The following is a 27,250-nucleotide window of genomic DNA, read 5'->3' on the forward strand; positions in this document are numbered from 1 at the left end:
AATGGGCCATACTAAGTGGGAAGAGTGTCACCTTTGGAGTTTCCTTCCCTATAATGATTTTTGGGTAATGTTTTTCACGTTTTCTCAACATCTTGTGTCATTCCTCTCTCGTTGCATGGATGGTATCCTTTTAGCTACATAGCAGAGCCTCCAACATTTCAGATTAAACAGGGCCAAGTAACATCAGAGTGTAATCAAGATGGTTAAATTATTAATGATCGAAAATGCAAGATAGAGGAAGCTGCAACAGTTTGCTTTTGCTTGAGTCTACACCCCACTGTTCTCCTGCTGAGTTAATTGAGTTATAAACTACTTTAAACTCAATTTGCAGCTATAAAAAATAAGCTGAAGACTAATGTGGAAAGTGGAAGGAGAATAGAGAAGATAGAAAAGTTTAAAGATAGTTAAAATGTGGGATAAGAAAGGATTAATTGGGAAACATAATGGGTAAATACAAGGAACACCACGTTGAAAATGAGTTTCCTATTGGCATATGGTGAAACTTAAAATGTTGAAACTTAAAATGTAGTGGGAAATCATTGTCTCTTATAAATTATATTCCTGACTCCTGAAATTACATCATTTTATGCTCTTTAATGGCTTCAGCATGTCCATTTGTGATTCCGTTTCTGCCCTGAAACCACATAGATAGATCAGGAAACATAATTATCTTTCTTTTTGTGCTCTTCAGGTTTTCTTTGGAGTTCTCTTAGCAGCCTTAAATCTTGGCCAAGCTGCTCCTTGTCTGGAAGCTTTTGCAACTGGCCGAGGGGCTGCAACAAATATCTTTGAGACAATAGATAAAGTGAGTAACCACTTTCCTCAATGCCATTACACTGCTTTTGAGGAGAAAATATATATCACATAAACCTTGAGTAGCATGGGGGTTTACGACTCGAAAGAAGAAATATTTTCCTGCTTAAGGCAAAATTGATTGCAGATTAAAGCAAAACAGCACTATGCCTGTGAATTTGCCAGGAGTAAATTCAACCAAGTGACATTTCTAAGTGATTTGCTCATGAATATTCAGGCAATTACCGAGCCTGAATATTTGTCTATTAGGACCACATGCTATAAGCTGCCGGATTATCAAGAAATTGCACTGGAAGGCAAGAAGGCTGTTCACAATTAAGTAGTTTTGGAAACTACGCAGCTATGTCCTCTCAGATGATTATCAGAAATGAAGCTAATCTAAAGGGACAGAGAAGGATATTAATATGCATAGTGTCTCTGAAGCGTAAAGGAACCGTAAGGTTAAAATATTGGTCCATCCGAATTCTAGTGGTGCCAATGGGCTTTGTCCATAGAAGCCACCTGTATGTATCCTATATACAGCAGAGCTTTCCAAACTGTGTGTTGCAACACGTTAGTATGTCAACTGCAGTGAGTGGGTGAACGTATTCATAAATGACAAAAATCTTGAAAATGTATATTATTACACTGATCAAAACATTTTTGGGAATGTTTTGTTTCCTCCACAATTTTGGGTGAACCAAGTATAGTAGATTTTAACACGCTAAACCCAACTATGTATTTATTATGTCTGTATCACATACAATCTTTCAGATAAAGGCAATACAGCCTAAGCATTGCTATATGTCTATAGCAGCATACACTATTGACCGTAATGGTGTCATTAGGAAACGAAACTAAAAATGTTTTGCCACAGATTTTTGTTTGTAATCATTGTCTGATGCATTGAGGATGAAGTCCAACAATAGTCACTAAACATAGATGAATTCTATTTGCCCTGATCCCATTTCTCCATCTTGTCAATGTCCTGATGAAACCTTTCACCATGTTTGTCACTCACAGCACCCATACTGACGTTGTAGTCAACTTCCTCCAGTCGTAGTGGAGGATCTAGAGATTTCTAGCAAGAACTGACCTCTAGGAATCTCTATGTCCTCCAGTTTCCAATGGCCCAGAACAGGCACACATCAGGATTGAATGGACATCCAGCTCAACTGGATTCTATTGTGTATAAATAGAAAGCTCCAGAAGCATGTATAGGAGAAACATGTGTGCATTGGCTTGTATCCTAATAGGCTTTTCTCCACTGTATAATCTTGACCTATCAATGAGGACTGCTCTTAAAGTCCTGTTGGGCTAGATGTTTATTAAAGCCAGAAGTGTGCCAGTGGTGAACTATGGACCAAACAGGCTAAAAGCACACTGCATGTGGCATCCCAGTTATTGTTGTGTTCCTCTATTGCCCTCAATGGCCACCAGTGTGTCTGAAATAAACTCAAATGCCACCACTGTTGTCAGAAAAAAAATATGCTGAATTTTATGCTCTTTTTTGTCCCACTCACTGAAGAAGGTGCTCAAATTATTTATTTGTAATAAACAAATTATAGCAGTTCTTTGTGACAGAAAGAAATAATGTCAATGCAGTCAAACAGGGTAATAAAAATATTTAACGCTGAATGGTCACATCATTGTTTTGCATTTGAGGTGTTTGCACCACACTTCTGTGCCTGACATCTGCTCTATGATGTCTGAAAGATTTCTATAGACTAAGGCCCCTTCTATACTGCCATATAATCCGACTATCAAAGCAGATAATCCACATTATATTTTTGAATTGGATTATATGAGTCCACACTGCCATATAATCCTGTTTAATGCACATAATCTGGATTTTATATGGCAGTGTAGAAGGGACCTATGATGCTAGCATGTAGAATATTCGTAGTGATAGAAGCAGCAGTAGCAATATTTATAAATTGCAAATGACATCTGTGCACATGGTGCTTCTACAGATTATGAGAGGATAAACCTGATAGGTTTACAATCTTGAAAACAACATAAGCAAGAGGAAACGGAAGGGAGTTGTGCTATATATAAGAAGATATGGTTGCTTTGGTTACACATACTAGGCTGAATCACAATATGGATATAGAGGAAGAAGTGAGATATTTTCTTTAGAAAAAAAATAAATGAGTAACATGATTGGTCAACTTTGCTCTAGAAACCTATCATTGACTGTATGTCAGAAGATGGCTACAAACTGGATAAAGTCCGAGGGGAAATTGAGTTCCACAATGTAACATTCTATTATCCATCTAGACCTGAAGTGAAGGTAAAGGCTCGTCCCTTTCTTGTGTAGTATTCCAACAGCTTCCAAATGTTGCTTTGAAAACTAAGCCTAACATTTCTCAAATATGACATCTCCCTCAATCTCTCTGTTTCACTATTAATTTACAGATCTTAGATAAACTCAATATGGTTATCAAATCAGGGGAAACAACAGCTTTTGTTGGCCCCAGTGGAGCTGGGAAGAGTACCACCATACAGCTCATTCAGCGCTTCTACGACCCTAGCGAAGGCATGGTGAGAACTCATCATCCTTTCTTCACAGGTTGTCATTTTCCTGCCTTAAGCTAAATAATTTCGAAGCATGATCTATGACTATGGTGAACATCATAATCATCGTTGTTGTTGTGTTCACTTTATTAAGGTCCTACCTCTTTTTCTTTTGAAGTTTCAGACAGAACATATTCCTCCTTCATAGGTAAATGAACAATTGGACAAATGCATCAATTCTTTCTTTCTGCTGATGACTGTCACTGTATAGGTTACTCTAGATGGGCATGATCTTCGCTCTCTGAACATCCAGTGGCTGCGTTCGTTGATTGGCATTGTGGAGCAGGAGCCTGTCCTTTTCTCTACCACCATTGCTGAGAACATTCGCTATGGTCGGGAAGATGCAACTATGGAGGATATTGTTCGAGCAGCCAAAGAAGCCAATGCCTACAACTTTATCATGGACCTGCCTTTGGTAAAGTGAATGTTGGATTTTAAAATATGCTTTTTGGGGGAAAGGGCAGGCTTCTATTTTGCTTTAATGTCTAATAAATATAAAGGAAGAAAATGAACATAAGTAAGAAATGAGTACACCCAGCTGGACAGGCTTTCCACAAAGTTTGAAAAGTCTGTTTCACTAAGTTCATGACCAATCAGGTCCTCCAATGCTCGTCGCAGCCCCAGTCCCCACTCAGTTACTGAGTGATCATACAGTGAGGAGACCTTGCTTACATAGTCAATAAACAGAGATACCACACTTCAAGAAACAAGTGTTGATCTTTAATACTTTTGATGACTTTTAAATTAACAGAATACATATAAACACTACATTTTGATGCAACTGCAGGCTTTCACCAGGCCTGTTGTAAGTTGAGGCTCATCAGATCGAGTGCATCATCAACCTTGTGTAGTGACCTCACAAAATGCTTGAGAGTTTCTCTGTTTTGCAGTCTCGGGGAGGAAGAGACAAAATAAGGCACACTGAGGCCCTAGTATAGAAGTTTAAGAGACCTTTTGTTTTAGAGACTCCTCTTACTCTCAGGCCCTTAACAGTTGTTTACATGACTCATCTATAAACCCAGCACTGTAGACAGGCAAAAGAAGCAGGAAGTTAAACAAACCTAGATAACATGCCTGATGCTAGATATTTGGGGAGGGGAGTGATGACAACTTGTTGTGGCCTGTCCATTACAGTTGAGATCCAGGCAATGCAGAAATATGCCATCTTCTTTATTAGCTTGTATTTAAAGAGATGTCTGAGTGAGTTCTTTTTCTTCATTTTTTTTCAAGATTTTAACAGAAAATAAAACACCAAAAAAGAAAAAAATGATACTTGTACATACATATACAAGAATATTCCCTGCTTCCCTTTGTCAGTTTCTCTGTAGTTTCACGTTTTTCTTCTACCATATATCCAGCAAGTCACTTACGGGTTGTAGGTCACAAGTAAATACGTGGACCATCAATTCAACTACTGCAGGCTTACACAACTTGGCAGTAGTAAGGGACCAACATTAAAATAGGCTAAACTAAGTACTTTGGGCCACATTGCTCAGGACCAAAACCAGGATCAGGGGGCATCTTGCTCCTGAGAAACCTGCTCATTGAGACCTTGGCATCCCTCCTGTAGTCCTAAGCATGGAGCTTCCTTTGTGCTCTCCATGTCCATCAGAAAAGTGCTGGCAGAGGGCATGGAGTGCAACAGCAGGAGACAACAAGAGAGAAGCCCTGTTCATGGGCATGGAAGAGGAGGTGGAGCTGTGCTCAGGACACCGACGCTTGGCTCCTGATCTTGGTCAGAGGAGAGGGGCAACATTGGTCATAACAGTCCAACTGAAATCCTTTGAGGGGCTGTGTGCAGCCTGTAAGCGGTATATTGTGCAGGTCTGATCTACTATAAGTTTTCAGTGAATTTTCTCTGCCGCTTCCCTCATGAGTTGCTTAAGTTGCTTTTTCACATTCCTTGCTTTGGGCGTAGTGTGGGAGACTTTGCAACAGAAACTGCTTCTGATGCATGCATGCTGTGTCTCTCCTTCCCAGCATATGGATGGCTATAATTTTATAGAATTACATTTTCAGGACAACCATGCAACTTCTAAAAGATACAGAACACCTGCTTTTTCAGGGATGTGTTGACATTTGCCGGCTTTATAAATGATTCATGTTATTCTCGGCTGGTTTTGATCATTTTGAGCAGACCTGACTACAACTCCCTGAGAGTACATGCTGGCTTGTACTTTGAAGTTCAGGACTTGGCATCTCTCCCAAAATGATTTGAGCTAAAGAACAAAAGATGTTGCTAGCCAAGTCTTAGCCAAGACTTAACTATCAGTAGAAATACTAGGTTAAATACTAGGTTGGATAGATCATTGATCAGTTTTGAAAGAAGGCAGTACTTCTATTTTGGAACATGGATGATAAATTTGTAGCCCTTTAAAAGCTGTAGGACTGCAACCACCACCAGTACAGTCAATGGTGAAAGGTCTTAGTTGTCGCAGTTAATAACATCTGAAGTTCACTCCTTTCTTACAGTATTTTTCTCTCCTTTTGCATTCCAAAGAATTGACAACAATGATTTATAAGCATTCGCTTCAACTCTTCAATTTTCATGTTTCTGATATTATGTAAAGGGGCATGCCACAGTTTCGATGTATTTATTTATGTATTTATTTCAAACATTTATACCCCGTCCTTCTCAACCCCCGGGGGGGGACTCAGGGTGGCTTACAACCTGCCACAATTCGACGCCGACACATACAAGCAAAACAATATAACACACATTAAATATTAGTTAAAACATTAAGTTATAAAATATCCATTTAAAACAATATTAACAACAAAATAGCCACATCCAAGTCCAATTCAGCATCTAGAGACCCAGTCCATTATCAGTTCTCATGAAGCATTGCGATTACTGTTAAGCCAGCTATCCGAATGCCTGGTCCCAAAACCATGATTTGAGTTTTTTCTTAGAGGAAAGGAGAGATGGAGCATCCCACTGGAGGGAGAAACACACAATTTATCTTCATTCTGTAAATGAAAGAGTGAAAACAAGAAACACGTTATTCTTTGACTTCTTTGATTCATATAATGGACTAAAGGGGAACATGTGAAAGACCTTTGACTACTTGTTTACTATTCTCTCTATATATTTCAGCAATTTGACACTCTGGTTGGAGAAGGAGGTGGCCAAATGAGCGGAGGCCAGAAACAGCGGATTGCTATTGCTCGAGCCTTAGTTCGGAAACCTAAAATCTTGCTGCTGGACATGGCTACCTCAGCACTGGACAATGAAAGTGAAGCTACAGTTCAGGAGGCACTTCATAAGGTTTGCCATGTTTTAATATTGTTTCAAGATGACAGAAATAGGTGTGGAAACAAACTCCCACTCTGATATTTTAATATTTGATGTTAGCATCTTAGCATAGATGTTTTTATGCTAAGATTCCAAGATATAAAATTTGAGTGAGTGTGGCACAGCAAGTAGAATCTCTTCTGAGGAACAGGAAATAATCCACTCAGCCAATCATTGTCTTTTAAGGCTGTTGTGAGGAAGAGTAACTGCTATGATGACCTGAGATACTTAGAGGAAGGATAAAATAAAAATTCAAGGACTAAAAACATTACTTTATTGTTCTGATTTTTTTTCAGTCCATAACCACAGATGCAGCCTCCCTTGCAAAAAAGAGATCATTGGCTCGCATCTTGTTAATGTAACGTGCAGGTGTAAGTTCACTTTACACATGTATGTCTTATGGAAGTTGGCATTTCCTTCCAACTAACAAACTCTTCCTAGGATTTACTCTGAAACCACCCCACCATGGTCATTCCACAGCTGGAGGAAAATAAGAAGAGTGGAAAAGCATCTAGATATGTCTCCATCACAAGATGAAAAATGACTGCATCATCTGCTGAGACTTTCAGAGGATCTCGATGGACCTCAGAGGATACTGTAATCATTTCAAATCTGGTTATGGAGACATAGCATCTTTGAATCCCATCTGCCTCATGGCCACTCTCCACAAAGCATAGATGGCCATGGGATGGATTGCAACAGCTATGTGGTAAACTGGAAAGTGGGGTTGAATGGCCGGCTGTAGCATAGCTCCACACTCCATGGATGTAAAACATGGGGATATTGAGGATCAATTATACAATACAATGTCAGTTCTGCATCAATTAAATAAAGTTTTTTTTATGAACAGTGCATCACATGTGCCACCTAGGATTCATTGTGATAAAAATAGACAATTTATGTACTTTCCTTCATGCCATTGCTTTCTCTGAGAATATTTTTCCTTGCCTTCAGGTTCGCCTTGGACGCACCGCAATCTCCATTGCCCATCGCTTATCCACAGTCAAAACTGCTGATGTCATAATTGGTTTTGAACATGGCAGAGCTGTTGAAAGGGGAAAACACGAGGAGCTGATGGAACGGAAAGGGGTTTATTTTACCCTAGTGACTTTGCAAAGCCAAGGAGACAAGACACTCACAGAAAAATCAACACAAAGCAAGTATCTTGTTTGTGCATGTTTGAAAAGTGCACAAGCTGATGAGTGAATAACAGTTTAATAGAGTGTGAACCTTTTATTACTTTGGGTCCATGAAGATTCAGGCTATAGTCCGATGCATAATTAGAATCAAGGAAGCTGCTTTGCAGAAGGTCAGGCTCACCCCAGATTTTACTCTGTACGTATCAACTCTCCAAGATAAGAATCTTTCCCATTGCCTGCTTTCTGACCTTTATAACTGGAGATGGCAAGCATTGTTTTCCTATAAAACTATAATCTTTGCTTAAAACTCAATTGTTAGCCACAATTGTCACAATGACGATTAATGTGTGTTCATAGACAATCATGGAAGCTTTCCCCCTCTGACCAAGGAGCAAACTCACACCTTTGTCTTTGCAGCAGACTATATATATATATATATATATATATAGAGAGAGAGAGAGAGAGAGAGAGCGCCACAAGCCTTTCAGAACTCCAACCACAGCAAATTCCAACCTTCCAACACCTCAAACAATGAGTAGCCCCTTTGCTCCTTTATTACCCCAGTAGTTACTTCACCCTACTTGTTACTTAAGAAATGATAAAAACTCTAACAATTAAAGTAGATATGTTGGATTAATGCGAACTGGATAAGTCAACATTTAGGCAAGTTCTATTTATCGTTTAGTTGAGACTAAAAATTGGATTTCAATCTTGGACCATAAGTGAGGAGACTGGCTGTCCAGATGCTTGCTATTCGTCTCCCCAAAGTCCCATCTATCATGATCCATGGTCAGAGATTCTGGGAGCTGCTGCTGAAATCTTTTGCGGGGTGGGGTCAAAGGTTTGCTCTTGGGAATAAGACACATGTAATAGAGTGCTTTGTTAGTGATGTTCACACTGAAGTTCTTTACACATACACCTGAACAAGCTGGTTCCTTTGTTGTAGTTCATTTTAGGAATGTCTCCACTGTTGACACTTGCTAAAATTGATATGACTGTGTCAATCTCAGTATTTTTCAAAATTGGATTTCCTGATTTTCCTAAACCAGTATTACAAAATATCAAACACAGAAGGTAAATTGCTTCAAGGGTGCATCGTTTTCTAGTGTATGCCACCGTGGCGAGTTCCAGCCAACAGAGGTGCTTCTTCATTTATTGCATCATTTTTTTCTTGCTTTCACCATGTCAGAAGAGACAAAAGAGCCAGTGATGTGCTGAAATGCAGCATTTCAGACTGAGGCAAAAGATTGCTTATTTAAGTGTTCTTCTCTTTAAAAAGGCTTGTAATGTACAAAATTAATATGTTAGAATAAATAGTTCTAGTTTGACTTTTGTCCCGACATTCCAGTTATGTATTTGCCATGACATTTTACTTTGAAGGGAAGCTTTACTAGGTAACTCTCCTATATGCATACCTGCTATACAATTCAACAAAACCTGCCCCAGGTTACTACTTTGTGGGGATTCTACTCTTGGTGAAAAATCTACTTGAGGATTCCGTACTGGAGTGTGAAGGACCACATAACACCTTTTTCCTGTGAACAGAATAGGTAAAGATTGCCGCCACTACCTTGTGGCCAGGCATAAAATCATGGCAGAGCATCAATCCATGAAGATGAGCTTGCCAAATACGCACACTGAAGATCCTTAACATAAAAGTTCTCTTAGATTTTCATCACACTTTTGGCCTCGTAATAGATTTGCTTCCTGCAGTGTAAACAACCATTTTAAAAAAAAATAGTAACTAATAGCAATTTTATTTTTCTTCTAATGAGCCTCTATGTTTTGCAGTATCTGAACCAAGACTTGAGAAAGTACAGTCCTTCAGCAGGGGAAGTTACCGTGCCAGTCTGAGGTAAGGCCACGTCTTTGTACTGTTAATATAAAACATTGCCTGATGTAGTGTTAGCTGGTGAAAAAACAAGGTAGAAAAATAATTTGAAAAATCCTGCTCTTGTGGAAAGTGCTTATTTGATTTTGCAGATCAATGTCCAAATTGTGTGATGTCACTTTTATCTGCCATAGATGTGGGCAAAACATCAGGAGATAATGCTTCTGGAACATGACCATACAGCCCAGGAAACGCACAGCAACCCAATGTTTAGCCCATTGATTCAAAACTGAAGGCCTTGAACCACATCCTTTTATTGTGCAGTTATAGTAATGTGTCTGAAGACATTTTTCTGCCTGCCGCAAAGAACAAAGCAACATCTCCTCATCCCACCAAAAATTAAACACTGGGTTTTCAAGTTCTCATGGAGACTGCAGGCAAGTTGAGGAAGCCTAGGGCAAGTTGTGGTAAAAGTATGATAGCTGGGACCAAGTGCTGGAAGCACTACACTGATTCCAGAACGCTGTTTCGCCAACACTGATAGTGCAATCCAGCAGCAGGATACCACTGAACTCATAGCGCAATGCACTGGCAAGATACCATTGAACTCAGTTAACAGAGGCGGAACACAGATAACAGTGAAGTAATGCTTCCCTGTTTATTGTTCCCCCTTTCTGTCCCCCCTTTCTGTCCCCCTTTTCTGACCTGCGTTGGGCTCGTCTTCCATTCCTACGAACTATCTTGCTGACTTAGTCCCGCCTGCATCTCTCACTCCACCTGCTCTCCGCTCACTCTCTCAACCATGTGGTCACACACGTGTTCCTCATTCACAACCACCATTCCAGAATCAGTGTAGCACTACCAGCACTCGGTCCCAGCTATCATACTTTTACCCAAGTTGTATTGCGATTACAAAATATGTACAGATATGGATCATAGAATCATAGAGTTCAAAGAGATCACATCGGCCATCCAGTTTAACCCCTGGCCATGTAAGAAAAGCGCAATCAAATCATCATATGGCCAACCAGGAGGAAGTTGACCATGTTGCCATCATTTGATCCCTATGGTGACTGCTTCAGATTCCCTAAAAGTAAAAGCAGACCTGTGGTTGGTGAAGTAGATAACTAGGTAATTGAAGAATCAGGTGAAAGGACGTGATTAGCTAGCATAGCTTGTATTCAGCTTTTAATTGCATTGGCTTCAGTGACTAGAGCAAATATTGTCATTTATTAGTGTGGTTATTTGCTCTTACGTCTCTTATGGCAACGCCTATTAATGGAGACTTCCAAAACCCTGTTCATCAACAGAATCCCTTACATTTTGCAAACACAAGCCTATAGTTGTCTTGAATAAATCAATCTTCTCACAATATGACTTTCACACTCCTTTACATTTTACCAAAATTTATCAGCAGAGCTCCTAGGTTGCTGAGTTAAATAAGAATATGTAACTAATATTGTCACCTGGCCCATCCCAGAATTATAAACCGAGATCCCATGTTCCTTAAGTTAGATATGAATGTGTAACTAGTATTGTCACCTGCTGGGAATTGGGACATAGCAAAATGGGGCTTCCATCCTCCTCCCACCAGAAAGCAAAGCTGTGCCAATCAGAAGCAAGATCTCTGTTGCAATTCCTTATCACATCACAGATTGTTGGTGAGCATAATCCTGCTGCATCCTGATTGTCAATGGAAGATATCTCTTGAGAACCCTGGAGTTTCAGGTGTAAGGGAAAATGACGCATATGTGTTTACCTAATGAAATGCCACTCAGTATTTCCAAAATATGATAGCTTCAGTTTAGTCATTTTGGCTTCTAGGGAGAGTTCTGGCTTAATTTATTCTTGAGCTCACTTGCTTGTTTGTTTTTTGGTAGTCTGTGGTATGCACAGAACCCTCCCCGAGCACCACATTTGAAATGAGTTGATTTTTCCCCTGTTACAGTTCTTCAATGTCCAGCTTTCACAACCATATATAGAAAACAGAAGTACTATGCATGGGGGATGCTAAATTTTATATTTAATTATGTAGGCATTGTCTGTCATGAACCGTTGCCATACGTGCAAAGCTATTCTATTTTTTAAAAAACTGCATACAGCATTCACTTTCAATGGGCACCCCCTTGGGGTTCTGATCCTTTTAAATGGAAATCGGTTTACAACAATTGGTATTCACCAGAAGAGACAAGCTTGTCTCATAAATCTGCTTTATACAGAGAAGAATTTTAAATATAGTTCACCAGCAGAGTTGAAGTGCTTGTCTGAAACCTGATTATTTTCACTAAAGGCTTTGAAACATGGTTGTTATTGTGAAATGAGCATCCTCTTAATGGAATAATATCTAAGTTTGTAAGCTTTGTTCTGAGTCGGAACAACTGTTCCACGAATGCAAAAATAATCTTGAAACTCATACTGTTTAGAAATACATTGACAAGGGCCTAACCACAGTAGTTCTATGTTTTATGAACAAGCCTCTGATTTTTTCTCCTCTATTATTCTGTGATACATTATAAGAAGAGATATATGGATGTCTCCAGTTGTGATTTTTTTTAAAATGGGCAGGTTGCGAAGTTGTTTTCTTTCTTTTGCTTTCAAGCTGGCAGAAAGGAGAGAAATACACAGAGGCATCTTTGCAATCGCTGAGCAATCACATGCAAATCTGTCACATGGAAATTGTGTATTTGATTCTGGGGCCAATTCAGCCCTTGACTGAGATCCTCCAGCATACTTTTTTGCCAGTGCTGTTCTGCCTGTTTTCCTCCTGACCCTGAACTTCTAATACTCAGTAAACATCCAGGAATACAATGTCTTCTTTCATTGCCCAGCTGCAAAACTGCTGCCAACTACTGTTTGGGTACCCCCAATTCTCCAGCTCTTGAATGACCATGCAAGGCATTCTCCTGCTAGAGATGCCACCTTCCTTGGAGTGCAGTAGTTTTGAAAGTAAACCACTCCCCCTCTGTGGAATGATTTATGCTGACATAACCCAAGTTTATACCAGTGTATGTCATCAACAAGATTATATACAATCATTTGCTCATGAATTTAGCAGGAATGTGGCCAACAAACTCTCTTTGGAATTAGTACGAGTCACAACAAGACAGCAGCAATGATATGTATAACTGTTTGGAAGTAAACCTCATTGCGTTTAAGGAAAATTGCTTCTCCATTATTTCATCTATAGCAGTGGTGCTTAATCTACTTAATCAGGGAGAGTGACATTCCTGTTCCCACTGATTTATATAACTGTAACAGAGCAATGTGATATTATGCCTGTTTAGAATTTCAGCCAATGCTTTCCATTTCTCTTTCCACCTGGTTTTCTATTTCCTCCTATAGAAAAGAAGATATCATTCTGTGTTCACTGAGCTTGCCCAATCCTCAGTAGGCGGTTTCTTGGCATTCTCCCTAAACTTCGTTTTTGATATTCTTCCTAAAGATGTTTTGCATTTGTAAATCAGGCACCCCAGAATTATCTTTAACATGTGAGGATTTGACATTGGCAGGCGGACCATTATTAATTTTCACTACTCACTGGCATGTTTCAGAATTAAAACCATCATTTGTCTTTGTAATCATCATCATTCAACAAAAGGTGGTAATTATCTGGGTATCATGAAAGCAAGAGAAATATAATGATCATTCACTTTACTTAGAATTAGAATTCCTGAGAGTCTTGGTGCTCCAAATTTTCCTGAGCATTTCAGGAGGGGTGACTCAGCCTAATATTAGGAAAGAGCTAGAGACCCTTCCCCATCCCATTGTCTACATGGCAAATCCTGGGATTTTAATGAATCTAATGATAGTTCACTCTTGTGCATGTGTAGTACCCTATTGGCTACACAACCATTGGTGTTCACATTTGAATATAGACGATATCACAACAAGAAAGGACTGAATAGGAGAAAAGCCTCCCCAATATGGTGCCATTTTATTTTACTGGGTTCCATGTGATGATATAAACTCTTCATGCTGATGTTTTTAAAATGTGGGCATTTCTCTTTATTCTTTTTCTCTTTATTTCTCTTTCTAGGGCTTCTCTTCGACAGCGTACCAGATCTCAGTTATCAAACCTAGTCCCAGACCATCCAGTATCAACGGTGGGAGACCATTCAGAGAATAATTACAGCCCAATTCAGTATGAAGGAAATGATAAGTCACTGCAAAAGGTTGGTAATATTCTTTATCAAGGAGAGACAAGTGTCCATTTCCTAGGCTTTATTTGCTATAAAATGAAAATCTGAACATTAATTCTTCCTTGTGTGGTTTTGTGTGTGTGTGCAGCATAAAAAGGAGAATATTAAATGCAGATGAAGTGAATGTGATAGATAATATTAATTACAAAATGATTTTTTATAGTATAGTACATTGTCAGTCAGGTTACTTTAATGGATTAGGCTTGGTTGATCAAAAAAATTGGTTCAAAACTCATTTAGGATGTAGGGGCACTGGTGGTTCGATTCTAAAGTCACTTCCGAATTTCTCAAAAAAAAAATTCAAAATTTTCCAAAACTTCAGAAACTTCTGAATCACTTCATTAATGGTGGACACGCTTGCGCAGTAGGAAAAAAAACAGCACTGGCACTGGGGAAACTTCAGGAGAGTCTCCCTCCCTCATTTTTAGACCTATCATGATGAAACTTGCTACAGTGGTAGAACACATGGACCACTGTTAGCTCACCTTTGAGTTCTCCATGGATTTTTGAAGAATTTCCAAAGTTTTTACAAAAAACATTTTTAATAATAAAGAAAATATTTTCCTGGTTTGAAAGTGTTATTTCCTGTTTTATTGGGCGGTCTTTACTTTGAAAGTAGTTGTTCTACTCCAGAAACTTTCTTTGTGTGGCACAAACTGTGTTAAATTGGTGGAGAACAGAAATCATAGTACAGTGTTCCCTTACTTATCGGGGGTGTTCCATTCTGCAATAAGTGCCACCGGCTCCACTCGCACTCCCGTGACTTTGAGCGCTTGTGCAGCTGCTCCTCCTGGCCTATCCCGAGGGCGCCTGCCTGCCTCCCTGGCCTCCGGAGCCACACAGGCAGGCCTTCCCTGCTGTGCCTCAGGCCACCAGCCACAAAAAGAGGAGGGAAAGAGGAGAAGGGAAAAATTTCCAACTCCGCTTTCCCTCTTCTTCTTGTCCCTCACCCAGCACAAGCCGAGGGAGGGGGACAAGAAGAGGAGGGAAAGCGGAGAAGGAAGGAATAGAATAACCTTGGGAGACATCTGAACATTATGGAATATTTCCGAAAAAAAGGAAAGTGGTTCAAATTCAGATTTGCCCCTCCTACCTTTCCTGCATGGTTCAAAACTGCTTTGGAAGTCAAAAGTTGGAAGTTTTTTATGACTTTTAGGCCCTTCTGAATGAACTTATCCAACCCTAGAATAGATACACAATACTGAACATATAAATGGACAGAAACTGTTTTCAGTAAATATGAGTACCGACATGGTTTTAAGCACAGGTTAGATTTTCAATTGACTACGTACCAGAGACTGATATATTAAAATTCCTGTTGAAATCTAATTATAAACAACCCACTTGACTCTGTTAAATAACATGTTAATAAGATTTTGAATTGAAATCTAGTGTTTCTTGAGTAATCTTGCAAATTTGGTCTCCTCAGATTTTTCTTGTGATCATCTATTCCAATTTCTATTATTTGCTTATGTATGTCAGGGTTGGGGAGTATATATGGACTCCACAGATATTGTTGGGCTATATGGTCGACTCCATCCCTCTTGGCCTTCAGAAAAAAATTTAAAATTGTGGTTTTGGGACCAGGCCTTCGGGCAGCAGATGTAATTCCCACTATAATGGACATTGACTGGAATGGCGTTGCGGCAGATGACATTGTGACTTTGTTTTATTGTTTTCATTAATGTTATATGTATTGGTTTTAATTATTATTGAACAGAAACTCTCCGAAGCTCTAGGTGCTCTTACTGCCTACTACAGGGAAAACCAGCTGATCCCTAACCCTTCTAAAACACAGACATGTGCCTTTCATCTCAAGAACAGAGAAGCATCCCGAGCTCTGAAGATCACCTGGGAAGGAATCCCACTGGAGCATTGCAGCACACCCAAATACCTGGGAGTCACTCTGGACTGTGCTCTTACCTACAAGAAGCACTGCCTGAACATCAAGCAAAAAGTGGGTGCTAGAAACAATATCATACGAAAGCTGACTGGCACAACCTGGGGATCACAACCAGATACAGTGAAGACATCTGCCCTTGTGCTGTGCTACTCTGCTGCTGAGTATGCATGCCCAGTGTGGAACACATCTCACCATACTAAAACAGTGGATGTGGCTCTTAATGAGACATGCCGCATTATCACGGGGTGTCTGCGCCCTACACCACTGGAGAAATTACACTGCTTAGCCGGTATTGCACCACCTGGCATCCGCCGGGAAGTAGCAGCCAATAGTGAAAGGACCAAGGCTGAGACATCTCCAGCTCATCCCCTATTTGGGTATCAGCCAGCACGCCAACGACTTAAATCTAGACATAGTTTTCTAAGATCTACAGAGACACTCGCTGGAACACCTCAGCAAGCGAGAGTCCAAAAGTGGCAGGCTCAAACCCAGCACCTCAACCAATGGCTGATACCAAATGAGAGACTCCCTCCTGGGCACACAGAAGACTGGGCGACTTGGAAGGCATTGAACAGACTGCGCTCTGGCACCACGAGATGCAGAGCCAACCTTCAAAAATGGGGCTACAAAGTAGAATCCTCGACATGCGAGTGTGGAGAAGAACAAACCACTGACCACTTGCTGCAATGCAACCTGAGCCCTGCCACATGCACAATGGAGGACCTTCTTGCAGCAACACCGGAAGCACTCCAAGTGGCCAGATACTGGTCAAAGGACATTTAACCAGCTACCAAACTCACAAGTTGTGTATTTTTCTGTTTGTTTGCTTTGTTCTGTTAGACTGGTTGTTCTAACACGACAAATAAATAAATAATTATTGTTTTGGATTTGATTGTGTTATATTATTGTAATTTTGATGCAGCGGTCTTGCACCGTTACTAATGTAAACCGTCCTAAGTCCCCCTTCGGAGGTTGAAAAGGGACGGGATACAAATGCCAATAATAATAATGATGATAATGATGATAATAATAATAATAATGGTCTAGAATCCTACATTATTGGCTGTATTATTAAGGCAGATGGGAGTTGCAATTCAATAACTTGTGGTATGCCACATGTTTCTCACCTGTAACATATACCTTCATGCACTTTAATTATCCTTTTCATGTAGGTTTATATTAGTATAGGTAAATAATAATAATAATAATAATAATAATAAGAAGAAGAAGAAGAAGAAGAAGAAGAAGAAGAAGAAAAATGCTTCTGCGCTTCATGGGAAGGGGATTTTATTGTTGAATGTTTAACAAAGCATATCATAAAGAAGACAAGAACAGAACTAATTATTCCGGCATTTAGTTTTCCATGGGCAGGATTTATTCATTTTTATTTAGTTATCTATGTAATTTTATTTACATTTGCATGGAAGAGTGTTCAACCACATGATAGTGCACTTGCTATCTTAAGTGGCACAGGAAAGAAATAGGTTTAACAGCTCCTTGGTTCTTTAAGTAATCTAGGTCATACTTAACAATTATTGTGGTTAAAAATAGAGTGGATCTAGTCTATTTTTAGAAGTGTGCTGTAAAATCTCATTCCCACTAGTGGTTTAAAAATTCAAGGTTTTTGGCTGAAAGACTTGGATAGGTAGCACAGATATATTTTTTTCACATCAGGAGCGACTTGAGAATTGGCCGACTGTTGCCCAGGGGGTTCCTGGCTGTTTTTGATGTTTTACCATCCTTGTGGGAGACTTCTCACATGTCCCCACGTGGGGAGCTGGAGCTGATAGAGGAAGCTCAGCCCACTCTCCCCAGACCCAAACCTCTGACCTGTCAGTCAGCAGTCTTGCCGGCACAAAGGTTTAATCCATTGAGCAGAGCATGGAGAGAAGAGTTAAAGAAGTGTTATATATACACAGTGGGATAAATCCAAGAAGAGTCCATATCCCAGAGTTAGAACTTTGCATGCAAATTGTTCTAAATTCAATCCTTGCTACTTCCAGATAGGGTGGGGAAACAGCCCTACCTAAATTCCTCAAAGCCTCTCCCAATTGGTGGCGGTGGCAAACCTGGGTTGGATGGACCAGTGGTCTGATGTGCTGTCAGACAGCTTTCCCTCTTTGTAAGGCTTAAAGTCTCTGGATTCTGGGGGCCCTTCCAGACAGGCCCTATATCCCAGGAGCTGATCCCAGAATTTCTGCTTTAAACTGGAATATATGAGTCTACATTGCCAGATAATCTGGGATCAGATCTTGGGATAAAGGGCCTGTCTGGAATGGGCCTGAGAGGAGTGAAAAAGGGTTGGGACTTTTAACAGGGGAAGTGTTGGCCATTTTTGTCTCTGCTCATGCTACCATTTTTCAAATGGTTGGAATATTATGTTACCACTGATCATATCTGCTGAAAAGAACAGTGAGAATTTTCTCAAAAGCACAATGTTATAGCAAAGTGTTCCGAAAAGCTCCATACATAAAATTGTCAATGAGTCTAGATATCAATACACAGGCCAGTAGATTTGCAAATGCTTTGCTTCTACCGAGCTCTCCAAAAGAAAGGAATTTAGATTCTAGATCAGTGGTTCCCAACCTTTGTTCCTCCAGGTGTTTTGGACTTCAGGTCCCACAATTCCTAGGTGATAAGATGGCTGGGCTTTCTGGGAGTTGAAGTCCAAAACACCTGGAAGAACAAAGGTTAGGAACCACTGATCTAGAATCTATAGCTGTTTTTGATCTTTTTCTTCGTTCACTGTTGGATTATATATGATATGGCATGCTCCACTGTTTAAGATATAGTAGAAAGAAGAAGGAATGTATACTTATACATTTTGATGGATAATTCTATAAATAAATATAAAAAATTGCAAAAAAAGGAACAAAGGTTGGGAATGAAATCTCTAATCACTCTCGGTACACATGGAAATCTCCCTCGCCATAGTAGAATGTAAGAGGAAGTTCGGTATTTCTCAGAAATATCTGAGGCTGCTGTTATATGTTGATATGTTGGTAAAATAAACCTCTCTTCAAGTTCAGCATGACTATCCCAGCTCACCTCTTCTTCTTTTTTTTAAAAAAGGAACTACTCACAGTACAGGAGGAAGTAGAACCTGCTAATGTTGCCAGGATCTTGAAATACAATGCTCCGGAATGGCCTTATATGGTGGTTGGATCACTGGGAGCAGCTGTCAATGGAGCAGTCAGTCCACTTTATGCCCTGCTGTTCAGTCAGATTCTTGGGGTAGGACATGACCAGATTCCTTTGCTTTGTATTGAATCATTTAATTTCTACTCAGAGGTCTGAGTGGAAGTCTGGGCAGATGTTATATCACAAGGTATCCAAAATGCCCCATGCACAAATGTTTTTAATTGTATGGAAATCTATCACCATGCTAGACCGTTCTGTCTTATACCCAAACAATTTTGAGTGAAACCTACAGCTGTGTGCTGCATCTGTGCTGGAAAAAGCTGTATGAATTGGCTTGCATTTCAGTATGTTCAAAATATTTCCTGTGTCTCTATGTATTGAGTGAAAATGGAAGACAAGAACAGAGTTGGAAATTTGCTGGCAAACTCCTCCACTGCTATTGCTGCACTGCTGTAATACTTTTATAGCTACCCCTGTTTTTGCCATACAGTGGTTCAGGGCTTCCACACATGAGAAGGGTCCCTCTTTGACCAGGTTTTGTACCCATCTCTGGAAGATCATTGCATGTGCAGATGAGACAGAACCCTGGCCAATCAGTGTTCCTTCCCTATTAATCATAATTTAGTAAATACATATACATATATGGTCAGCCCTTAACAAATGCTGGGATTACGGGCACAAAACCCCCATGGAAGTGAAAAATTGCAAATAATAAAATTCCTTTTTTTTAACCTGAGAGAACTTCTTTCTAGCTCAGTTGTTCTCAAAATGTGGTTCCCCAGATGTTTCAGCCTTCAACTCCCAGAAATCCTAATAGCTGGTAAAGTGGCTGAAATTTCTGGGAGTTGTAGGCCAAAACTCCTGGAGACCAACAGTTTGAGAACCACTGCTATAGGTAATTCAGCATGACTCTGTGATCAATATCCACTGGAAGATGAACACAGAATCACACTGAAGAACCAAGATATTCTTAAGGTGTTATTCTTTCTGGGAATCTCTAGGTCCTCCGGTGTGACCAAAGGAAGTTGTCCACAGATTCACAGCTGAGGACCTAGAGATTACATGAAAGGATATTTTAATCAAATAGGTTGAATAATCAAATCTGTGTAAGTTGAAACCACGACGACAGACAGACAGACAGACAAGAAACAGATATTTCTCAGGTAAGTAGGATAGTGGAACTGGTTAGAGCTTATCCACATGACTCCTTCTTAAACCCACCAAGTTATTTGCTCTTGTTATTACTCATCAGTAAATCGGATGTTACGTAGCCACTGTTTCCAACATTTACAATCACCCTCAGACTTCTGTTCCTTTCTTCTTCTTCTTTTCTCCTCCTCCTCTTTGCAGGCCAGAAAATATTCCTTTTTGTTACTGATTTTATCTTTTTTTTCTTGCCTATCCCAGTAAATAGCCTAATGACAAAAGACTGACTCGAACCACGTGCTAACCTTTTAGCAAGTGATTTGGGATTATGAATGCTAATCTATTTATTTGATTTTCTGGAGCTAGCTAATTTTAAAAATATTTGTCTCACAACTTGTATTTCTGAGAATCCAATAATAAGGAAAATCAATATAATTTTATCAGTACTGAATGCAAATGCTTTTAGGTCAGTGGAGTGGCGCAACTGCCTTTGCCCCTGTGATTAATTGGCCACTTTCTTCATGCTGCCTTGTTTTACTGGAAAACATGTTTGATGCTGTGGTAGATCGGAGCCAAGTTCTCCCTTTGAGGAGTGTCAAAGGTAGTGGGACATTATGCATGTTTTAGAAAGGATGAAATATTCCTGCTTTGCTTTTGGATATGTCTCCGATATGCATATTTAATTTCACATTTCCTAATGAGGAAATAATTGCATTTGACTTTCTAAGGGTTAAGAGAAAATGTCAAACAAATGTTTATCAGAGAGAAAACTCATTAGTGACTTAGTGGGCCTTTCCAAAGCTGACTGTTCAAAGTCTCATTACTTGCTATTTCTTTTCTCTAATAATTGCTTCCTTGCTCTGCTTCAAAGCTGCATAGATGATTATTCTAAACTAAGTTATTAATAACACCTTGATTGCTGATCTTTTCCAGATTTTAGTGTAGTTTAGTATCATCAGTGTCTTCAATGACAATAAATACTCTTCTTCTTAATTATGGATATAAAAAGGAGTGTATCTGGTTTTGAGTGTCACATTTTAAGGAACATATAGACAAATTGCTAGCCAGTGGTATCAGAAATATGAAATATGAGCTCAAAAGAAACAAGAGAAAAAATGAGTACAGTATATAGCCTAAAATAGAAGCCTGTGCAGGGACAAAATGGCTTTCTTCAAATACCAGAAAGCCTGTCTATGGTCAAAGGCAAAAACTTGCTCTCTGATTTCCGTTAGTCAAGACCAGTGGTTCTCAGCCTGTGGGTCCCCAGGTGTTTTGGCCGTCAACTCCCAGGAAACCCAGCCAGTTTACCAGCTGTTAGGATTTATTGGAGTTGAAGCCCAAAACATCTGGGGACCTGCAGGTTGAGAACCACTGTTCAAGACTAAAGGACACTATGTTTAAGATGAACATTTAAAGATATCTAATCAAGACAACAGAGCCAAGCAGGCCTGGAGGGATATTGACCCTTGACACTTATAAAGAGGCGTATCCTTGATTTAAATAGTACAGATTCCTAGTAGTAAAACAATTTTGTTTTGCATGTTGATTTTTCATTTCATTGGTTTTTTTCCCCTTATGTTCTCATGGTTTTTGTTGTTACACACCTTGATCTGCGTAAGGAATTTGGGTTGGGCTTATAATTTCAGGTCAGAGAGTCTGGTTTCCCATCTTGAAAGGCTTCATGCCTCACATTTCTTTCTTTTTAAACAATTAGTTAAGGAGAAAATACTCATGAAAAATACTGGATGACACCAGTGGAGTTCAATACCAGTGCCACTAAGATCAATAAATCAGCACAGATACAAACTTGTGACAGAACCACACTGAGATATCTGTGGGGTCTAAGTTGAGCCCCCTTTTCCCCATGAGTTCAAAAGATGCATAGAGGGGGAAATAGGTCTTATATGTTAGTTCCCTCCCAATTTGCATACTCTTTCCTACAATCATTTTGTATCGAAGAGACCAAAGACCTGAAGAGAGGTTTTGTGTTTTCAGTTGACTGAGCTTATAATCACTTATGCAATTGGATCCCTGCTTGACTGTGCTTAGCAACTCTCAAAATCCTGGATTTTGGCCTTCAACATGTAAAGGCCAAAATGTGTTGCAAAGAGGTTTAGCATGTTCATCTCTGTTCTTCTTCCATTTATCAGTAAAACACATGGGAAAAGAACATCTTGAAAGATCCTCTTAACAATGTGCAGGCCAACTGCAAAACCATCATAGGATTCTAGACTATGCCAATGTTTGCGCTTACATATAATTACAATCATGTTACACAAATACCAGGCAGGAGGCTCACAATAAACTTCTGTTTGCCTTGTGTTACAACGTTCTCTAATATTAAGGCATCTTCTTTTCTTTCTCCAAAGACATTCTCTGTCCTTGATGAAGAAGTACAAAGGTCACAAATCAACAGCATCTGCTTGCTCTTTGTTGTTGTTGGAATCATATCATTTGTAACACAGTTCTTGCAGGTACTGGTATCTAGGCTGTTATTCCATTTCTTCCTCTCCCACATTTCTTACATTTAGCTTTATTGATCCACATGATTGCATTAATATATGTGTTTTTTCAGGGATATACATTTGCAAAATCCGGTGAGCTGCTTACGAGGCGGTTAAGGAAGGTCGGCTTTGAGGCCATGCTAGGCCAAGAAATTGGTTGGTTTGATGACCATAGGAACAGCCCAGGGGGCTTGACTATAAGACTTGCTACCGATGCATCTCAGGTTCAAGGGGTAAGGGAGTCTATATAATGGTGATTTCATGCATCAGTAATTATCAGCTTCTTTGAAGCACAAACTCTGGAAAAGACTAAACACCTAAGGTGTGTAATTTCAGAAGAAAAGAAATAGTTTGAGAGAAAGGATAAAGCACTTTCTTCTCTTCTCTTTTCTGTTTTTTTTCCCTTTAAAACCTGACACTGGGGTTGAATAAACATCAAATGTATAATCAGCCCAAGAGTCTAAGAACCAATTTCCCCTATGTTGCGAAACCTGTGGTTGGCTTATACTGTTGACATCTGTAGATGGTTGGTTGAGATTATCTGTTTTTAAATATGTTATTGTATATATTTTTAAAGTATATTCTGTTCTTCTAGTGGAAGTGCATCACATGATATACTTTAAAAACCACAATTTCTTGTAAAACAATCTCCCAAGAAGAGAAAGTTGACAGTTAAAACACTGCCTGCCCTGTGTCTTGTCATATATATAGCCAACTTCTGCTGGAATTAAATGTTCTTCAGTAACCAATGAAAAATAGCAAAAAGGGGTAAATGACATTTCACAGAACAAGAATTTCCATAATCTGGGTGTAGCCACAAAGAAGGCATTTATCTTTTAGGGAAGACAACCTTTCCAACAGATACGAAGTTGCAATATTCCAGGGAAAATAATTCTAAACTCTACATGTAAAAACCAAGCACATTAAGGATACAACAGAAGCAGAACCCTTTTTTCTGATGTTTACTTTCTCTGTTGTATAGAAGGTCCATGTGAGTTCATTATGTTGGTCCTTTCTTTCATTGCAGACCTGTCTTGTCATCTGAAATTAGAGATAACAAGCAGCATCTGCTGAAATTTCCTTTTCTATATGACATTAAAATACAGGGGCCTTTTCCTTTACATGCATAACTGTAAATTATAAATCACCACTATCGTTTGAACAGAAATATAAACCAGAAGATGGTAACAAGTGTCCCTTCTTGTTTAGTCAGCTGCCTAGGAGCTAACAGTTGATGGCCAATTTCAAGAGTCCCAGCTTACATTTGTACTATGGTTCTTCTTCTTCAAAATGGACATGGACTGGAGAGTCTACAAATAGAAAACACATTTAAATGGAAGACAGTATTTGGTAAAGCGGGCTACATGGCCAACATATCTGGGGTGATTACCCCAATTTGTAGAAGTCAGGGGAAATGGGCCAAAAAGAATGGTTCAGAAATATCAGCCCCTCTCATCTATGTCACCAATGGCCCAGTTTTTACAGAAAGATATCAAACCTTGCAAAGGTACAAAATATTTTTGCAGGGGTACAGTATTGCAGAGGTACAAATATCTTTGTTCCATCTTCTAGGAGCCAGAGAAAGCTGGCAAGGAGCTAAGATGGAAACTGTGACTCCTCCTGTACAATAGGTTTCATGCTCCTACAGTTCTGAGGGAAGAGCCCCCCAGTAGTATTTCACGTGGGTGAACCTGCTTGCTGATCTCTTGTTGTTTTGCTTCCCTTGAAGGCAACTGGAACCCAGATAGGAATGATTGTGAACTCCCTCACCAACATTGGAGTGGCCATTATTATTGCTTTCTACTTCAGCTGGAAGCTCAGCTTAGTCATAACCTGCTTTTTGCCATTTTTGGCTTTATCTGGAATGGTGCAATCTCGGATGTTGACAGGGTTTGCATCTCAGGACAAGGAAGCAATGGATGCTTCTGGGAGGGTAACAAACCTTTCTTCTTTCTTTCTGTTTTTAAAGCCTAATTTAAGCTTCAAGGAGACATTGAGTAATAGTTTAAGCAGACAGAATTAACAGACATTTCAGACCTGACAGAGGTCACACAGGTTGATATATATACCCTCCTGGATTTCCCCCGCTAAATCCACTATTACCAGAACCTCATTTGTATGGTTGAAAATTGGAGGGGATTCCTGTCAGTTGTACATTAGAAGGATTTTAGCTTTTTAACAGATGACATGCAACCAGGTAACAAGCAATACCTGCTGCAATTCCCTCTTTCTTCTACACAACAATTAAAGGTACACGAGCCATCTGTATTTTTCACTCTAGCAACTTTATTGTGGAGGCTTTAAAAAGAGAGCAAGAGAAAGCCTCCATTGATAATGAATGCTCCTCTATCTTTTCTCTTTCCTTTTTAGAGGAGCAATGTTTGTGGGATTAAAAAACTGAGGGGAAAGTTTTAAATATCCCTTACTTGTGTGGGATGGCCCTTACCCATACTGGCCTTATATACTCGTGTATTTCCTTGTGAAAGCAAAAAAGCAGAGCAATCCTAATTTACTTAATGCATCATATAGTTTAAGAATTGGAAAGCAAGGTGGCCAAGTGTTCAACTTAGCAGGAGCAAAGAGAACTGAGGAACAAGTGTAAGACATGTAAGACATTAAGCAGAGGACAATACTTTGAATAGCAACCACATTAGCAATTGTTGTTGCGTCCCTTCAAGGTGACTCGAAGGTGAACGATCACATTTTTCTTGGCAAAATATGTTCAGAGGAGAATATGTTGGCATCCTTTAAGGTTGAGAAAGCATGGCTTCCTCAATATAATAAATAATAATAATAAACTTTATTTATAACCCGCTACCATCTCCCTGAAGGGGACTCGGGGCGGCTAACATGAGGCCAAGCCCATGGTTGAATAAGGGCTCAAACCTTTGTCTTGAGAATCATAGTCCAACACCGAAACCACTACTGCATGCTGAAACTCACCCAGGGCCAAAGCATATTTCACAGGCCATGTTCCAAACTTGGATCATGGGCCTCTTCTTTTCATTGCTCCCTGCTGCCCTTCAAAAACTCTCTGTGTTGAAAGTTTTTGCCTTTTGATTCTTTTATTCCCCTTATTTAAATTCCTTATGTTTGCTGTGCTTAATTTGTAGTTCACCTAGGCATTATCAATGCATATATATTGATTCTTGAATGTCACGTGTCCCTTGAACTCTCTTCCCTGTGTGTAGGATCTAGTCAGGGTTTTATTTATTTTTTTACAGTTCCTTGATTTTATACACTTTTATATTATAGATCCAAGCCCATTTTACCCTCTAACTTTCCCAATGTCCCTGTAGTCTCACTTTTTCAGTTGCTTCTAAGATGCAACTGAAAATGCTATTCTTTCTGCAGTATTCAGAGTGACAAGATATTATCTACCCTACTCAGCATAACTGACGTAGGAACAACATTCTGACAGCATAGAAAAAAGGGGAGAAGAAGGGAAAGAATGTGCTCATGGTTATCATGGTTAATACCAACAATTGGAGAACGTAATGAAGATTAAGGAGACAGCGTGTTTGGGCATGCACAGGCAGTTGTTTGTTGCTCTCTGGTGACAAAGTGTGGCTGTTCATTATAATATTTACTCAGACAGGAGAACCCATACTAGGAATTATTATAGCAGTCCTGCCCAGTACATTTACTGGGGTTGAGGGCACAGGAGCCCATCAAAGTGGGGGAATATTTTTCTAGGGCATTCCTAGGTACTCTGGCATGATTCTGTGGTCAGTTCCTGCTGGAAGTCGGCAATAAAATTATATTGGGGAACCTACAGATTACTAGAGAGGACATGTTAACCAATTCCATGATTCATCAAGTCCATAAATGTTAGGTATGCAAATATGGGAAGTCTATCGTGTAAGCCATCCTTAGAGCAATAACAGTTCTTACTTGGTGTGAGGGGACATCAGATAATGGGTGATTACTCCTTTGGTTGCCCAGAAAGGCTAGAATCATTGGCCTAAAGCTATCCAGATGGATGGATGGCCCATACATTTTGGAAATCTAATATATTATCTTCCCTTACTCACACTACCCTCCACCCTTTGCTTTTTGAACAGATTTCCAATGAAGCCCTCACAAATATCAGGACTGTAGCTGGAATTGGGAAGGAAAAGACATTTATTGAAGCCTATGAGAGAAAGCTGGAAATCCCATACCGAGCAGCCATCAAAAAAGCAAATGTTTATGGAGTTTGCTTTGGCTTTGCACAGTGTGTCTTGTTTATAGCCAACTCTGTCTCATATCGATATGGGGGGTATTTGGTTGACCAGGAAGGACTTCACTACAGCTTTGTATTCAGGTAAGAAGATACAGAAAGAAATACAGATGTGCAGCATAGGTAAGAAGACATAGAATCACAGGAAAATAATAGTTTTCTTATGAGCCACAGGTGGACAGGTTTTGGGAGTTTGATTAAGGCCTTCTGCCATTTCCCTAAATTTTCTGTAGCAGCGGCATGAACAACTCCTTCCTTCACAATTTATCTTTAAAACAAGGTGCATGAAGAGTATACCTCTTATTTTGAATCTGAAAGTACTTTAGTTTGAAAACAAGGCATGTGTCTTTCATCTACCTTGTTTTAAAGCAGGATGGGAATCACATGTTCTGGACTGTTACTTGACTTTGGCTCTCAGCATCCCCCAGTATTGGCTATATTGCCTAGGGTTGATAGAGTTGCAGTCCCAAGAGTATATGAAGGTGCATGTATTAAACATTA

General features: G+C 39.6%; 1 protein-coding gene across 4 annotated transcripts in view; it reads left to right on the forward strand.

Annotated features, from left to right (window-relative positions):
• ABCB11 (ATP binding cassette subfamily B member 11) overlaps positions 1-27,250 on the forward strand; it is a 118,923-nt gene that overhangs the window by 78,917 nt on the left and 12,756 nt on the right. For all 4 annotated transcript variants that reach the window (XM_067471774.1, XM_067471769.1, XM_060778567.2 and 1 more), the window contains exons 12-24: positions 692-805; positions 2,975-3,085; positions 3,211-3,336; positions 3,581-3,784; positions 6,467-6,637; positions 7,619-7,820; positions 9,595-9,658; positions 13,671-13,806; positions 18,809-18,970; positions 22,393-22,497; positions 22,599-22,760; positions 24,257-24,460; positions 26,592-26,833. In XM_067471774.1, the coding sequence (XP_067327875.1) occupies positions 692-805; positions 2,975-3,085; positions 3,211-3,336; positions 3,581-3,784; positions 6,467-6,637; positions 7,619-7,820; positions 9,595-9,658; positions 13,671-13,806; positions 18,809-18,970; positions 22,393-22,497; positions 22,599-22,760; positions 24,257-24,460; positions 26,592-26,833 (2,003 nt within the window). The remainder of the gene's footprint in view (positions 1-691; positions 806-2,974; positions 3,086-3,210; positions 3,337-3,580; positions 3,785-6,466; positions 6,638-7,618; positions 7,821-9,594; positions 9,659-13,670; positions 13,807-18,808; positions 18,971-22,392; positions 22,498-22,598; positions 22,761-24,256; positions 24,461-26,591; positions 26,834-27,250) is intronic.

The sequence above is a fragment of the Anolis sagrei genome, chromosome 1 (assembly GCF_037176765.1).
Source record: "Anolis sagrei isolate rAnoSag1 chromosome 1, rAnoSag1.mat, whole genome shotgun sequence".
Classification (NCBI taxonomy): Eukaryota; Metazoa; Chordata; class Lepidosauria; order Squamata; family Dactyloidae; genus Anolis; species Anolis sagrei.